This window comes from Emydura macquarii, unplaced genomic scaffold (assembly GCF_026122565.2).
Source record: "Emydura macquarii macquarii isolate MOO-44397 ecotype Brisbane River unplaced genomic scaffold, CSIRO-AGI_Emac_v2 contig_2362, whole genome shotgun sequence".
In the NCBI taxonomy this organism is placed as follows: Eukaryota; Metazoa; Chordata; order Testudines; family Chelidae; genus Emydura; species Emydura macquarii.
Window position 1 is genome coordinate 3,762,946 of NW_027132499.1, and position 15,682 is coordinate 3,778,627.

A 15,682-nucleotide genomic window follows, 5' to 3' on the forward strand; every position below is an offset into this window, starting at 1 on the left:
AGTGCTAGCCCACAGGGGGCTCTAAGCAGGAATATTTTTCCCCACCCATCACATAATAAAAAGCGAGTAAGTGGCCCCCTTGAGCTGATTGGGGTGCTAAGCAGTTGCTTAGTCTGCATATATGTTGCACCAGCTTTGACATCACAGGAAGGAAAAGGGTTAGAAGTAATGAACCACAAAATCTCCCTCCCAGAAAAATAGTAAACTCTCCTAAACATGTTGTTAATCTTTATTATCTCGCAAATTGCTGACAACTGCAGCATCAAGTGTTTCAAATGACATTTTAAGACAGCCACATTAAGAATCTGAAGAAAATGAAGTCACTTGTTATATTGGTTATGATTTCTTATTTTATTCAACTCACAGGTAAGAAATTTTTCTGAAGTCTTCATGCTGCAAATTGATTATTGCAGGAAGTGTTAATTCTTAAAGCAATAAAAATAACATGGAACTGTCAATTTTTGACTTTTAAATAAATATTTTTATTTAGCGTTATAGCTATCAAAGAATTGCTGTTTTATGGAGGAAAACACAACAAATTAAAAAACAGCTTAAAAAGGCACAGAACATAAAACTTAGAATTAATTTGATTAAACACATTAAAAATAAAGATTGTTTTTGTACTGTCCCTAATTTTATATTTTAGCTAATCTGCTACCATATCAATTTTTATTTTTATTTATAACTAAATCCAATTCAACAGCGCATCACCGAGTAACTTATGAGATGACTGATCCAAATTTAATATAGTCTTCAAACAACTGTTATATTTATCTTAATTTATTAGTGCACATTCAAAATGCCTTACAAGATTTTCCACACACGAACCATTTATTTTACTTTACTAACTGAATTAACCTGAAATGGATTAGTGATGATTTTAGAATATCCTTATCAATTGTATGTATTCATTTCTGAAGATAACTTATGCATTTCTTCTTTAAACAAGGGGAGGGGAAGATGGGGAGGCACCACATCTATTCTTCTGGATTTTTTTCCATTTTAAATATTTAATGCAAGTTTTACTACATTAGACTTCACGAAAGAGCACCAAGTCTCTTTCAAGTACAGCACAGCAGATGTTATCCCTTTCACAGATATATATTTCTTAAAATAAATGGGTGTATTCATGTGACAAATTCTCCAAATAAAACTGCCATCTGCAAATAGTCATTACCAGCTTTAAACATGTCAGCCATTTTCATTTGTTTTGTTACATTTTTAAAGCGTATTTCCATTGTGATTAGGAAAGATGGGATTTCTGCAGGTTTTCCTTATTTTTGGAGTCAATATATAAATGCAAGTCTAAAACTAAAGGATGAATCTTATTTAATTCTAAAACAATAAGATAGCAATATGCATGATGTGAATTTAGCAACATTTCCAGAGAGAGAACACTTACTTAGGGCCAGAACCTCTAATTCAGTTGAGCTCCAGTCAACATACCTGAGGTGGAGGAAGGAGACATAGGTGGCTGTCACTTGTCCCAATCCTGGAAGTTGTCAAGGATCCATTTGTCACTCAGAACAAGTCCTGAGGCAGTCTTACACTGACCAAGGATTGACTAAACACAGTACACTCCAGCTATGTCCCTTACAACATTTGACACACCCCGGCATTCTTCTTATGCTGAAGGAAAGCAATTGCAGGTGGTATAGTCTGCTATGTTGACTATGTTATCCAAGAATTCCCCTATGCAAGAAGAATCTCAATTACCCTGGTTAGGGTAGCTTTCTGGGTGGTTTGCATTGCTTGACAGCAAATAGCTATTTGAGATAGTAAGATATGTATGTGCTGTAACTTATACATAACAATCTTACTTTAATTCATATTTAAGTCTAGGCATTTTAGTTGTTTGAGACACAATATATAGGCATTTCAAATGTATTCACTCTGTATTTTACTACAGTATTGTTTGTTTATGCACAAGATAACTTAATGAAAGCAACCATTATCTGGCACCATCTGTGCACTTGTGTTGTGTGTGCACACACAACTCTAAGGAAGCACCCATACAATATAAGGCTTTATTACAGGCTGATTTAACAGGGTTAACAAAAAATTAAGACTGCTGGATGTGATATCATGAAGCACTGAAAATGAAAAATGGTAATGACTACTACCAACATTGTCTAGATGATAGCAATAAGAAGAGTTCATTACTTAACCAGAAAGTCTGCATTCCCATTTTAATTAATTTTATGAAAAAAATATAGAAAATGTTATTAGGAAAACACAGACCAGCACAAATACTACTGCAATTTGTAAGATAATTCTACAATAAATATTTATTGTGTACTATATCTAATCATGTGTTTCTTATTTTCCAGTAGCACTTTCTAAGAGAGAGGGTGGGAGATTCTGGCCCTCAACAAATAAGATCATTATGTTTTGATAATTGTGTATTAAGATAAACAATGGGTTTTTTGGTTTCACCCACCTCTTTTATGTCATCTTGGCTTTCTTTTTAACATATACAAACAGTCTGATTATAATTGGAATATTTCTTAAGTCTGAATCACATTCTCAGAGTGTGGAAAGTAGATTTTTCATACTGTTTTTCTCAATTGAATAAAATTATCAGTGACATGTCTGTCCCAAATTGCAAACCAAAATTACGATACCTTCAATGGCTACTTTGAGGTAAAATTATGTAATTAAAAACGATAGCTTATGAAATGTACATCTCAAGGTTGCACAGTGGTTTGCTTAAAGACATTCTCTTATTGTGTCAGGGCTTTTTCTCATTTTATCAGCAACTTAGTACTTTAATGTCATCCTTTATGCATTTTCATATAAATACTAACACAATTTAAATACTGGTGTCTATCAAACTGCTTTCAGCAGCTAATCCTCCAAATACTATTATATACTGTAGCTGACAAGCTTTTTACTTACATGTGAGTTAGAAATTCTTGCATATGTAGTGAAAAAACACCAGTTATATATAGTAATCACATATTTTGTGTGTGTGTGTGTATACGCATACATGAACACATGCTTTAGTAGTGCTGGGTGAAATTTTTAAACAATTTTTTGTTGGTGAAATATGTAGATTTGAGACAAACAAAACAGTTTGTGAATTTGTTTTAATTTCAGCAATTATTTTGGCAAAATAAAAAAAGCAAACCAATAAATAAACAAAATATATTTCAAATTTGTTTCAAAATACCTTTTGTTTAGAAATTATCTTTAATTTTATTTTAAAATATTCTTAAAAGGAAAAACCCTCGAAATAAAAAAAAAAACATTTTGTCTAAAAATGTTATTTATTTATTTATTAGAATTGCTAGTGAACCAAAAAAAAGCTATTATTTGCCCAGCTCCACAGTATAGTACTTTTTAAAAAATGATGTACTCAGAAATGGGTTCAGGTCATAAAAGCTTGGATCCGAACATCCCAAGGCTTGGCTATATCCTGATCTATACTTTTGTTCCAGACCATTATAGAGAATGGGGCCAGCTATGTAATTCTGATCTGGATCCAAACTTCATCCAGGTTTGAGAATGTTCAGTTTTTAAAGTTTTAGGTCAATTTCATCTCTACTTATTCCATGTAGTTACCATTCCTTGGACTTGATGTTCTTAGAAGTCCAAAGTCCTCAATGTAAGTACTATACACTGAAGAAATTTTCTGTATAGCTTGTAAGTTCTTCACTGATTTTGATCTGAACACTGTACATGAAAGTCTGGTCCCATTGAAGCCAAAGGCAAAATTCCCATCAATAGGGCTAGGATTTCACCCAGTATGTTCATGGCTGGAGCTTTTCTGTAACTGTAGGAGTCTATAATACACATTTGTTGAGCTGTCTGAGATTCTACTCTCACTTACATTTTTTAAAATAGTCCCAAAATGGTTTCTGTGTGTGCCCCTGTAAAGAGTATAACAACTCATATGCAAGCACTTTATTTCCATCTTACAGTTACCAATGGATCAGAACTTTCAGTTCTACAGTATCCCCAGGACATCAACGTGTCTCTTGATTCAACCATTTTGATACTGTGTGAATTTGACTATCCAGATAAAACCCCAGTTGACACAGAGGTGTACTGGAGGAAAGGCCCTACCTGTAATCAGCCTGGGCTCCAGCCAAGCACAAGTACCTCTCGTTTTCAAAAGTCACAGGTGACAATTAAAACAAACGGGTCCAAAAGATATTCAATCTTACGACTGGAGAACATTCAGCTGAAAGACACTGACATGTATTTCTGTGACGTAAGTCTAACTGAGCCACCGCCAGTGAGGCGCAAATGTGGAAGTGGCAGCAGACTGACAGTACAAGGTAAGGAACTTTTGCAAGTAACAGAAATAGATTTGATGTATACAGAGATGAGCTAAATTGACTCTCCGGTTATACTGCTTCCTCTCCCACAGTCCCAAAAAATTGTTGTTTTACTTGCATGTGATTCAAAATCAGGGGAAGAGTGGAAGAAGATGGCTGGAGTTCCATGTACATGTGTGGAACAATGACACAAATAGCAATGCATTCCAAGATTTACAATAGACTATTTGTTGGGGTTTTTTTTTGCCACCCTCCTGCCCTCACCCATAGACTCATAGATTTCAAGGCCAGAAGGAACCATTGTAATCATCTAATCTGACCTCCTGCACATTGCAGGCTACAGAACCTTGCCCACCCACTCCTGTAATAGACCCATAACCTCTGGCTGGGTTACTGAAGTCCTCAAATCATGGTTTAAAGACTTCAAGTCTCAGAGATTCCACCATTTAATCTAGTTTAAACCTGTAAGTGAGCCGCGACCCATGAACTCCTTACATTTCTTACTTACTTTTATAGTAAATATATATCAATGATAACCCAATATAATTTGTGTGTGTTTCAAGAGGTTGACTCTGCAGTGTCAAGGTGTGTGGGGAGTGAAAGTTTATTTGCTTTAGTTTGTAATAAAATTTTCAATGCTTTGTGACACCTGCCTGATTGACTTCCATGATCCTCCTAGGATCCACGATCCATCTGTTGAGAAATGCTGTCTTAGACAACAAGGATCCTTCACCACCTACATTCTCTAAGCAAATCTGATTGGAGAGTAGGTTAGCTGATGCAGGGACAACTGCCAAATACTTGATTCCCCACTATATTCAACAAACGATCCAATTGCATTTTGCTGAGGCCCCATCAGCTTTCAATGGCTACTGAAACTAATTTTCTTGAATAGCAGAGAACCATTAACCTATGATTTCTGTTTTAGAAAAGCAGATGTCTGAAATTAAAAGTAGCAATGGCCATGTAAGTGGGTTCTTTTCTTTATGATAGCTGTGTCCAGAAGAGGCTCAAACCCTTAGCCTGAAAAATTAGTGAAAGAAAATGTGATAAATATCAATAGTAAGACAACTGTGACCAAGCCCTTCTAATCTATCACATAAAAAGCTCATCTGAAAAGCAATTTTTGGTTTTTAGATACTTAAATTTCCCTTTCTTTATTTCAGAGTCCATATGCAGTAGCAATATCGGGCCTGATATAACTTGGTGGGTGTGGTTCTTTCTTCTTGGATGTAGTATCTGTGTCTCCAATATTATCATATCTTTCTGTGTAAGTAACCATTTAAAAATAAGTATTAGAACATTAAATATGATCCCGAGATATTTCTGATGGAAAGGGATGGTTGAGTATGTGACAAACTTGGACATAGACATGTATAACAGCACTCCTTAATTTTCAGCAGGTGAAGGGCTACAAGTAGAACTCAGATTCCTTGCCCACAACATGGGTGATTGGAGGAGGGACTTGAGCATGTCTCTAAAAATAATGGGGTGTTGTTACCACCTACCCTGTTACTTTGGATGTCTTTAGGCTGTGCAGCTTTGGCTCAAGCCTTGATACCAGTAGCATCCCCACAGCATAAAGGTCTCAACCTGAGCTTCCACCAACCCAGTTACTCCTTATAGGGTGATCCTAACAACCCTTCTGGCCCTGAGTCTCCCCAAAACTGTCTCATCTGCAGTGTCCAGTCTCTCTTACTGAACACACAAAGAGGTGACACCAAGTTCGCTGGCCCCACAGAGCCAGTACACACAACAGCTTGTTAGCTTGGCTGAGGTGATACACTTTACCTTACTACATAGCACTGAGATGGTAACAGTCAGAATGAGTTTATTAACAAAGAACATAGATTTAAATGATTTCAAGCAAGAGTGAAAAAGATATGAAAAGGTTATAAACAAAACTAACACACTTTCTAGTGCCTAAAACGTAATTCTAGCAAGATCTAGCATTCTCCAGCTAGATTACCCATCTTTCACACCTACAAAATACTGGCTTGCCCTGCTCCCTATCTGCAAGGAAGCAGCTTCTGCTCGGTGATTTTGGCCCTGACCCTTGTTCCTTGGAGAGCTCTGCAGCTGCTGGTCTCCCTGGTGAGACATGAAACTATTCATTTTAATTCTGCTTCTCTCTTCCCAGCTCATCCTGTTTGCAGTCACATGACCTCTCTAGACAATACCATTAACAGAATGCTGGTCCTTAAAGATGCAGAATGTGGAGCAGGGATGTACTGGACCTATACCTGCCCTAAAAGGGCCTACACAAGCAGTGATATTTCTTGACAGTACAGCATCTTTCTTTTCAAGGCTGGCTAAGGGTATACTAGTAGATGTTCAATGACTAAACTTTACAGCAAAAAGTCAAAAGAGCACCTTATACTTCCCAAACAACTCCCCTATCCCAAACACCCATGTGAAAAGAAGGCTTGTGTAACAATTTTGAAGGTCAACAAAAGCCATTCTGGACAACAAGGCAACAAGTTCAGAATTTTAGAGGCTGTTATGGACAACAGCCTCCCAGCAGCTCCCTCTCTTTTATATTGAGGGAACGCCAGCTTCAGCATCTCTACTCTCCTCAACTGTAGGAGTATTATGTGAAGAAAAAAGTCTCAAATAGGCAGGTCCCAATTTAAATGTTGGGGCCACTTTTATTCACAACAGCCCTATCTTTCACCTGTTCAATCTGTGCTGTTTGAAGAGAATCCAAGAGAGGTCCCTGACTCGGCAATGTTGCAACAAACCTGTTCTGCTGCTACCATTCATTGCTCAGCTGCATGAAATCCATAGTTACTGATATGGATCAGAAAGAGTGGCAGTCACAAGAGAAAAGCCATAGATTTTTATCTAATCCACCACCTAAACAGATTAGTTTTTAAAACACTTTTTATTGGTTGCTGTTACTATCAAACCACAATAACAGAATGTAACCAAAACAATTTTTAAATGTCACCCAGCTAACATCTGTGGCAGAAGAGATGTGTGTGCTCCATAGCATTAGGCAGGTACAAGCCACCAAAAGCAGCTTCACATTTGAATTTATAAAATAAATCAGCATAAACACTCCTAAATTCAGTGATGACATCACTGGCTGAAGCAAATCATTATATGAGTGTAAGGAGAGAAGAAAATAGTCAGCTGGAGAAGGTATTTACAACTTGTAAAAGTAATTTCTTTACCTGAATGGTAGGTTTCCTACGTCATGCCATGGAAATGTATGTCTATTGTGTCAGAATAAGAAAATAGGCTATTAAAAAGGATTAGTTTAGGGAAATGGATGACCCAAAGTTGGTAATAGAATAAGGTGCTTTTTTCCTTCCTGTCACTGTTGCAAATCTAACTCTAGCCCTGATCAGTAATGACCAGGTCATTTGGATAACTTCTATAGAATGAGTGGCCTGGGCTGGTTCTAGGGGTCAGTGACCAAGGCAGTCACCCTGGGCACCAATTTCCAGGGAGCATCATATCATCGTGCCACTCAATTTTGTTTCTTTCCTCCGCTGTGATTGGCTGGCTTTTTTCCTGTGCTGATTGGTCAGCTGTGTGTGGCATGCAGTTGGGTTTGTTTGTGGGTTATTTGGCTCAGCCACTTGGGGGGGGCAGGGCAGGGAAGGGGGTCCATTAACATTTTCCACCCTGGCCATTGGAATGGCAAGGAACAATCCTGGGGTTGGTGATTTGAGTAAACTTTTTTTCACAGCATAAAATTCATCATCACAACTGGCAAGCTTTACAGGCAGTCTCTCAGCAGAGGCCTAGAAATGAATGGCTATGGAGACTTGAATCACTCCAGATCAAGGCTGAGGCACAGTGGTGAGATGGTGTTAGGAAAGCTACACCATGCCTTTGCATCTTTCTGCGGATAAAAGCCTTTGGTTGTTAATGCAGCATCTTCCAGGAATCCTAAATCAATTCTCCCTACCCCTTCCAAATAGTTTTTTAAGTCCCTAAAAAAAAATAAAAAACAAACCTTACTTTTTAAAAATGATAATATATAAATACATTTTAAAATAATTGGGGGAGAAAAGTATTTAATAAGATCATAACCACACTCCAGAATATTAATTCAGTCACATCTCAGTTGTGCAGAAGGTACTATATGAGTGAACACTTTTCCTGCTGCCTGGAAATGCTTTGCATTTAGGATGTGCAGTATCTTGTTGTGTTATTGTAATGTATTTCATTGTAAAATTTTAAGGCAGAAGCAGTTTTTAGTAATATCCTGCTTTTCTTTCTGCACAAGATTTTTGAATAAAAAAGTATCCCTAAAACACCCAAAATCCCATCCACTCACTCCCCTTGTAGTGTCAGAAAAATTATATAAAGATTAGCCACAGTATGCTGGCCAGTATATCACTCTAAATTTATCATGATAATCTTAACATTCTGTCAGTTTTTAAAGGTTAAAATGACCCATTTCATAAAGGAACTGAGTATCTTTCATTATACTTGCGATGTGCCTGAGAGAACATTGCAAGTAGCGCAGAATCCAAACATAACTCTGGGGGAGCCATTCTTGTTAAGCAAGGCTGATGGTCTCGAAGGCAATGGCATATCTGATGACAATGTGTTATTTACTGCTTACTGATATGTTTTGCAACAGATTCTTCAGTGCTGCAAAAAGTACAGGAACAAATCAAGAAATACAGACGGCATCTCTACTTTGCCATGCAAATTGATTTATGACAAACCGTCCAGAGCTGTTAATAATGGATTTAATCAAGAATATGAAGATATGACACTAATGAGGACTTTCACTCTCAGTGGAAGTAAAATATGAGAAAGGTGGATGCATTCATAATTAAATGACATTACCACATGCAGTAAGTACTTTTCTACCCACACAAAAAACTTGGTTAATTTAGAGTTAGTGTTGCTGAAGTTAATTTCATAACAACACTATCACTAAAAACAAAGAAACCACCAGTTAAAACAACATGAACATCAAAGCTCATCTCACTGTATATGTGTTACCACCCAAAGGCACTCAGAATTCCTTATGTACAAATCCAATTCCTCTTAATCACAAGAATAAAGGTACAGCATGAGCTCACCTTGGGTAGATTAAAATGTATTCCCAATAAGCAAAAATGTAATGGCAAAATCTGCAATGTGTTATTCTTCCATTAAAAAGTATGATGTCAGATTTAGAATTGTGAGTTGGATTGTGTTTGTGAGGAATTCCCCATACCTATTTCCAGCCTACCATTTTGCCTCATCTCTATTTCCCTCTTTCGTGCACCTTGTTGCCTCATGTCCTTTCAACCACTCTCAGATATCCACTCTTATCACCTTGGATATATACACCTCCCCACAAAATGAAACAACAAAATGTAGCTTGTGAGGGAGGCGAAAAACCTATTTTAAAATTACTGGAAACATTTTGATGTGCTCGTAAGATACCTAAGTGAATTCATGAGCTCATTATTGTAACCCTGGTCCTGTCTTCCCTGATCCTCCTTACTTACTCATGTGTCATGTCTAAAATTAAGCTGTAAGGTTTTCTGGGAAGGGACAACGTCATTTATATTTTCTACAGTACCTAGCACTCTTGTAGAACCTGTATAAATAATTTAGCAAAGCTGCATAGAAATAGTTTACTTTCATTTGCATTACTTGAGGTAATCCTAAAACAGAATGGACACTTGTGTATAAATGACTTGGAGACAAAATCTACTCATATTGCCCTGAAAGGGCAATTTTTTTGCATAAGCTGATAAGCTGAGTCAATATTGTTTTGACTCAGTATTGATGAGCAGTTATCACACCAAGGAAAGTAACTATCTTGGGAGAAAGGAGGAGGCTGCTATAAATGAGTGGCAAAAGTTACCACAGACATTCTCTCTAGAATGTCTTCCTCTTAGCAGACTCTCAAAGTGGTGTGTTCTCTGACCAGGGTAAAAGACTAAACAAATTTCCACATGTTATAAATCCCAGTGATTTTGCAATATTTTGTAACGTTAAGTTGAATGACAGTCTAGTGAAGCTTTCTGTAGTACTTGTCTAGGCATTTAGGTGTTTATCTTTTATTTAACTGTGCTTTCTCTATTTGTAAATTTGCCAATAAAAACCACTTTGAGTTAAGCCAAAATAAACTGAGTACCTGACTGTTATTTGGGGAAGCTTCTGGCTGATATACTCAGAGGAAAATGAACTCTGACTTTGGGGAAAAAGAGAGAAAAATTAAAGAAACTTTGCCTAAGCATTGGGTCAAAAGGACGGAGAAGATTTATCTTCTCCAACGTGGTGCTGGGCAAGTCACATACAATCATATTTTCAAATGTGGGTGCCTAATATTAATCAGTTGGTCTTAAAAATATTCTTAATCACTTTCTTGAATAGATATGGACTGAAATACATGCTTAAGTGCCTTTTTGAATTGTATCTTGAGTGCACCACAAATAAGGCTCTTAGATTTCCAAAAGTCAGTAATTGCACCCACAATTGTGTGTGCAGAAAAAGGGAGGTCAATTATAGAAAATGAGTTTTCCCAGAGAGACGGGATTCTTCAGCTAAGTACTCCTGTACCACATAAAGTTTCCAGTTTTCTTCTAGAACTATTCCTAGTTCTTGGAATAGATTTTATTCTCTAGCAGCTTTGTGAGATCTCAGGCATTTATTCCCAAATCCAGCTGACTGACTATAGCTTGAGGGCATTAGTCATAGAGGAAAGTCATTTCTCAGATTTGCCTTATCTGCACTAATTTATGGAAGATAATTTTCTATTTCTCAGAACCTCTTCCACAAACCTAGATACATTGGATAGGGCATTAAGGCTGCTAAATGAAGTTGGCCCTTTAAAAAAAGTTTTGAGGAGCCTGACAGTGAGTTCAGGAACAATGGCAGCAGAAATGACTTACCATGCCACAACTTAGGAAGGCTTAACTTGGTCAAGAGCTACGGCCAAGACTCTTGAGTAACTTAGTACCTGTCACTAGGCCAAGAGGCATTAGATCTGTCTGACCCACATACACAGTTAGCTCCTGGCTCCTCACAGGCTGTGCAGAGCTCAGCATGTTACTTCCTTTTTTCTCAGCCATTTGCGTCTCCCACCCCCTAATCTGATACTGTTTGCTGAAATCTACTGAGTGAAATTCATCTTGTGCAAAGAGCACACAGACCTCAACCTACTCCTCTGTATAGAGGTGAATTTCACCCTTTGAGTGATGCAGAAAAACTGGCAACAGGATATTTCATGGAAGAAGAAACCAACAGAGGGTGCCAAATATCCCTTTTGTGAATTGATAGTTGCTGCCTTCTGACAGGTGATATAAAAAAATGCAACTATTTGTTCTAGAGCAGTGTATATTCTCTCCTTAGTTATGGACAAATCTCAACAAATAACTTACTTTTTGTGAGCACGATTCATGTAAGGTAGTATTATGTATAGACGTCATACACCTCATGTAAAATTCAGCATTTCATTTATGCATCTAATTTTGAGACAATGAATGTATCTACTAATGTTAAAGAACAATTTTATTTTAATGTAACTAGTTCAAGAGTACAGTGATGTTTAAGATGTATCTCTTAAATTTTAAAATGTGAGTTTCCAAACTTGAAATGTGAGGGATCTCAAAGTATTTTCATTTTGTTCACTTGGGTGATACCTTAGTGATATTATTTAATACTAGAACTATCTCAGGTTCAGTAAAACATAGTCGTTCAGGGCCAGATGGTGTCCCCATTACTCACATTGGTGAGCAGTTATTCACATGAATATTCCCATTGAAGTCAACAGGACTATGTAACTCACCAATGTAAGTAGGTCAAAATCTGTTAAACAAGAACAAGGTTAAGCAGTTGAGAATTTGTAATATCAATTCATAGGTGCACTCTGATTTATACCACAGAGAAATCAAATTCAGTCTCATCTGTTCCTAAGCTGACTTCTGACAGATTTTATGTACTCATTTTATACCTTTATTATTGATGGGCACTGTGATAAATAAATGCAGAATAAAGCCAGTCCACAAAAGTAGTTCTTCTGCTGGTTCTGCAGTTCTGACAGTTACAAATCTAACTCATTATTTACAACACATACATAGATAGATTTGAAATCTCTGTATTTGGGGGACACTGTATTCATCAGTCAAAAAAAAGTTTTGTTTGGGGGAGGGAGGTGGAATTCTTGGGTGTAGCTCAGATGTGAACATATTAATACTCTAATGCAATAAAAAGGGGCTAGAGACTCCATCTGATCTTATCTGAGTAACTGATTTGTTGACATAACCACCTACTCTCTGACCTCTCCTCTTGGAGGTTTTGCCTCAAACTCCATATGGCTAAACTGAACTCATCTACTTTCCTCCAAAATCCTCTCTTCTCCATTACCATCAGCAACTCACATATCCTTCCTGACCCAAAGGCTAGTAAAAATACAATTGTTTACTTCCTTCTCTGCCTGCTCACCAACAGGATCAGTAGATCAGACTATGCCTAAAATTTCAACCAATTCCCACACTAAAATCTTTGAACAGTACTTGATCATATTATAACTAGATGACTTGTTCTCGCCTCCAAACCCTTTACAAATCGGCTGTCCCTTTCCTCTCTAGTCCCATCTCTTTTCATTGACCCCCACTCCACACAAGCACTACAATTAACCATTAATCATTTCCTTCTTATATTTTTATGGCTTCTTCCCTGCAGCTGTCTATGCCCAGAAAACACCAGAAACCATCTCAGTCTGTAGATTAGGCACCATAATAAGATTTGTATAAATTCCCCTGATTATTAGCTTTCCTATTTCTATATTTCTTACTTCCATTGGTTAAATATTTATTTTCCAGTCCCATAGGCTGGAAACCATGAAATCAACTTGTATTTGAGTAAGGCTTTACAGTCAATTTACTTTGGTTTTGTATGATCTCGTCTTAACACAAAGAAAACAAAATGAGAAACATAAGAGACAGTCAAAGCTTTTGTGTGTGTGGAACTATGTTTGAAACATATTATAGAAAGACATGTAATGAGAAATCTGGATTTAAACATGACACAAACTACTTCTCAGTAAGAGCAGATCTTATCTGGAAACTATATTTAAATTTAACATCTAAAGAAAATTACTCACCTTTCTCTTAATGAAATCCTGGAAACTTCAGCATGGTTACCTGAAAAAACGAAACAAAAAACAAACCCCACTTCCAAAAAACAATGTATTCTAAGAATCTTCAGTTACATATAAAAGCCTAGCTCTAAATAATCTATTCTAAGTTTAATTCTTGATACAATGAAGAAATATTAATGGTGAGATATGGGGGCAGTTTTATATTTAAAGATATTAACAATTTTATTATCAAGATATCACTTTTTAGCACTTTAAACATGTTGGGTGAAGTCCTGGGCCCACTGAAGTCAATAGGAGTTTGGTCATTGATTTACAGATAGAAGAACTAAACGCACAGATATAATGCAATTATTATTATTATTTTAAACAGTCATATTGGTTGAGACAAACGTCTAAAACCTCAGAGATCCGAGTCCATTTCCAGTTGTACCATAAATTTTCTATGTGAATTTGGCCAGATAACATAACATCTATAGGCCTTGGTAAATTTATTGTAAACCATTGGACCAACCACAGGCCAGTATATCAACTAATACGAAGCTAAGTTACATGCTTCAGACCTGCCACTTGGGCTTCAGACAAGGCTCCCAAGTGAAAAACAGGCTCAAGTATCACACTGACATGTAAGCACAATATTTATATTCCAACTGATTTATTTTATAATTATATGCTAAAAATGAGAAAGTAAGCAATTTTCTAGTACTAGTGTGCTGTGACACTTTTGTATCTTTATATCTGATTTTCCGTATGCAACTTGTATGCAACTGTAGTCACCAGTCACAAACGATGGAGCACATCATACCTGAGTGTCCCCTTTGCTCTTTTGTCACGGGCCTGAAGGACATTCATCAGCTTACTGCTGTGACAGTGTGCTGGCTATCTAACCTAGACATAAATTTGTAATCACTGCTACCTACCCAAGCCATATGAAAGAAGACTGGAACATACAATGGTTCACTAACGACTGTTTCCCTGCCAAATTCTAATGTTCTGCCACACCCACTTCAATACTATGGCTCTTCACATAAAGGTCACCAAAATATTTTTGAATGGGAAAAGTACTTTGAAGGTGGAAGGCAGCTTGGATAACGGTGATCACGAAAACAAGGTTACTTTACCAGAAACTGATATTCTTTGAGATGTGTTGCTCATGTCCATTCCACTATAGGTGAGTGCACGCCACTGTGCACAGTTCCCGGAACTTTTTCCCCCTTAGCAGACCCCATAGGGCCGGCTCTGGTGCCCCCTGGAGTCCCACGCACATGCCGCGGTATATGAGGCACTGCTGGCCCTACGCCCCCTCAGTCCTTTCTTTCTGCCAACTCCAGCAGCGGGGACGGGGGGTGGGTTGTGGAATGGACATGAGCAACACATCTCGAAGAACATCAGTTACTGGTAAGTAACCTTGTTTTCTTCTTCGAGTGATTGCTCATGTCCATTCCACTATACGTGACTAATAAGCAATACCTTGGAGGTGGGTAGGAGTTACCAGTGAGTTGCCCTCAGCACGGCTCTGCTGAATCCCGTGTCCTCTCTCACCTGCTAGACAATGGTGTAGTGGGACGTGAAGGTATGCACTGACGATCAGGTGGCAGCTTTGCAGATGTCCTGCAGGGGCACTCTCTCCAGGAAGGCTGTAGACGAGGCTTGAGTGTGCTGTGATGGTTCTCGGAAGCGGCACCCTCACCTGTTCATAGCAGAACTTGAGGCACGATGTAATACATGAGGAGATGCACTGGGTGGAGACAGGTGAGCCTTTCATCCGGTCCACCACTGCAACGAAGAGCTGCGTAGATTTCCGGAACGGCTTTGTATGCTCAATGTAGAAGGTATGGGCTCATCTCACGTCCAGCGACTGCCATCTCCTCTCCTCCTCCGAACCGTGCGGTTTGGGAAAAAACACAGGGAGAAAAATATCTTGCTTACAATGAAATTGGGAAAACACCTGGGGCAGGAAGGCTCGGTGCGGCCTCAATTGCACCTTATCCTTATAGAATACTGTATCAGAGGGCTCCAAGGTCAAGGCCCTAATTGCAGAGACCCTCCTAGCTTAGGTAGTGGCCACCAGGAAGGCTACCTTCCATGAAAGCATGAGCAGAGGGCATGAACCCATGGGTTCAAAGGGGGGCCCCGTGAGTCTCGAGAGGACCAGGTTGAGATCCCAGGGAAGCACCAGGTCGCAGACCTGCAGATACAGCCTCTCCACTCCCTTGAGGAACCTGACGGACATGGGATGGGAGAACAGGGATCTCCCCCCCTCTAGCGGCTGATGGAAGGCCGAAATGGCCACCAAGTGAGCCTTCAACGAGGCCAGCGCCAGACTCTGGAGCTT

At 38.2% G+C, this 15,682-nt stretch overlaps 1 protein-coding gene across 2 annotated transcripts; it reads left to right on the plus strand.

Annotated features, from left to right (window-relative positions):
- The first annotated feature begins 255 nt into the window (after positions 1-255).
- LOC137161618 (paired immunoglobulin-like type 2 receptor alpha) lies at positions 256-10,348 on the plus strand. 2 transcript variants are annotated; one of them, XM_067560993.1, is made up of 4 exons: positions 256-366; positions 3,924-4,283; positions 5,450-5,553; positions 8,884-10,348. In XM_067560993.1, the coding sequence occupies exons 1-4, from the start codon at positions 315-317 to the stop codon at positions 9,058-9,060; spliced, it is 693 nt and encodes a 230-aa protein (XP_067417094.1). In that variant the 5' UTR covers positions 256-314; the 3' UTR covers positions 9,061-10,348. The 2 variants fall into 2 exon arrangements, with proteins under 2 accessions (XP_067417094.1, XP_067417095.1); XM_067560994.1 differs by lacking the exon at positions 8,884-10,348 and adding an exon at positions 6,424-6,467.
- Positions 10,349-15,682: the final 5,334 nt, after the last annotated feature.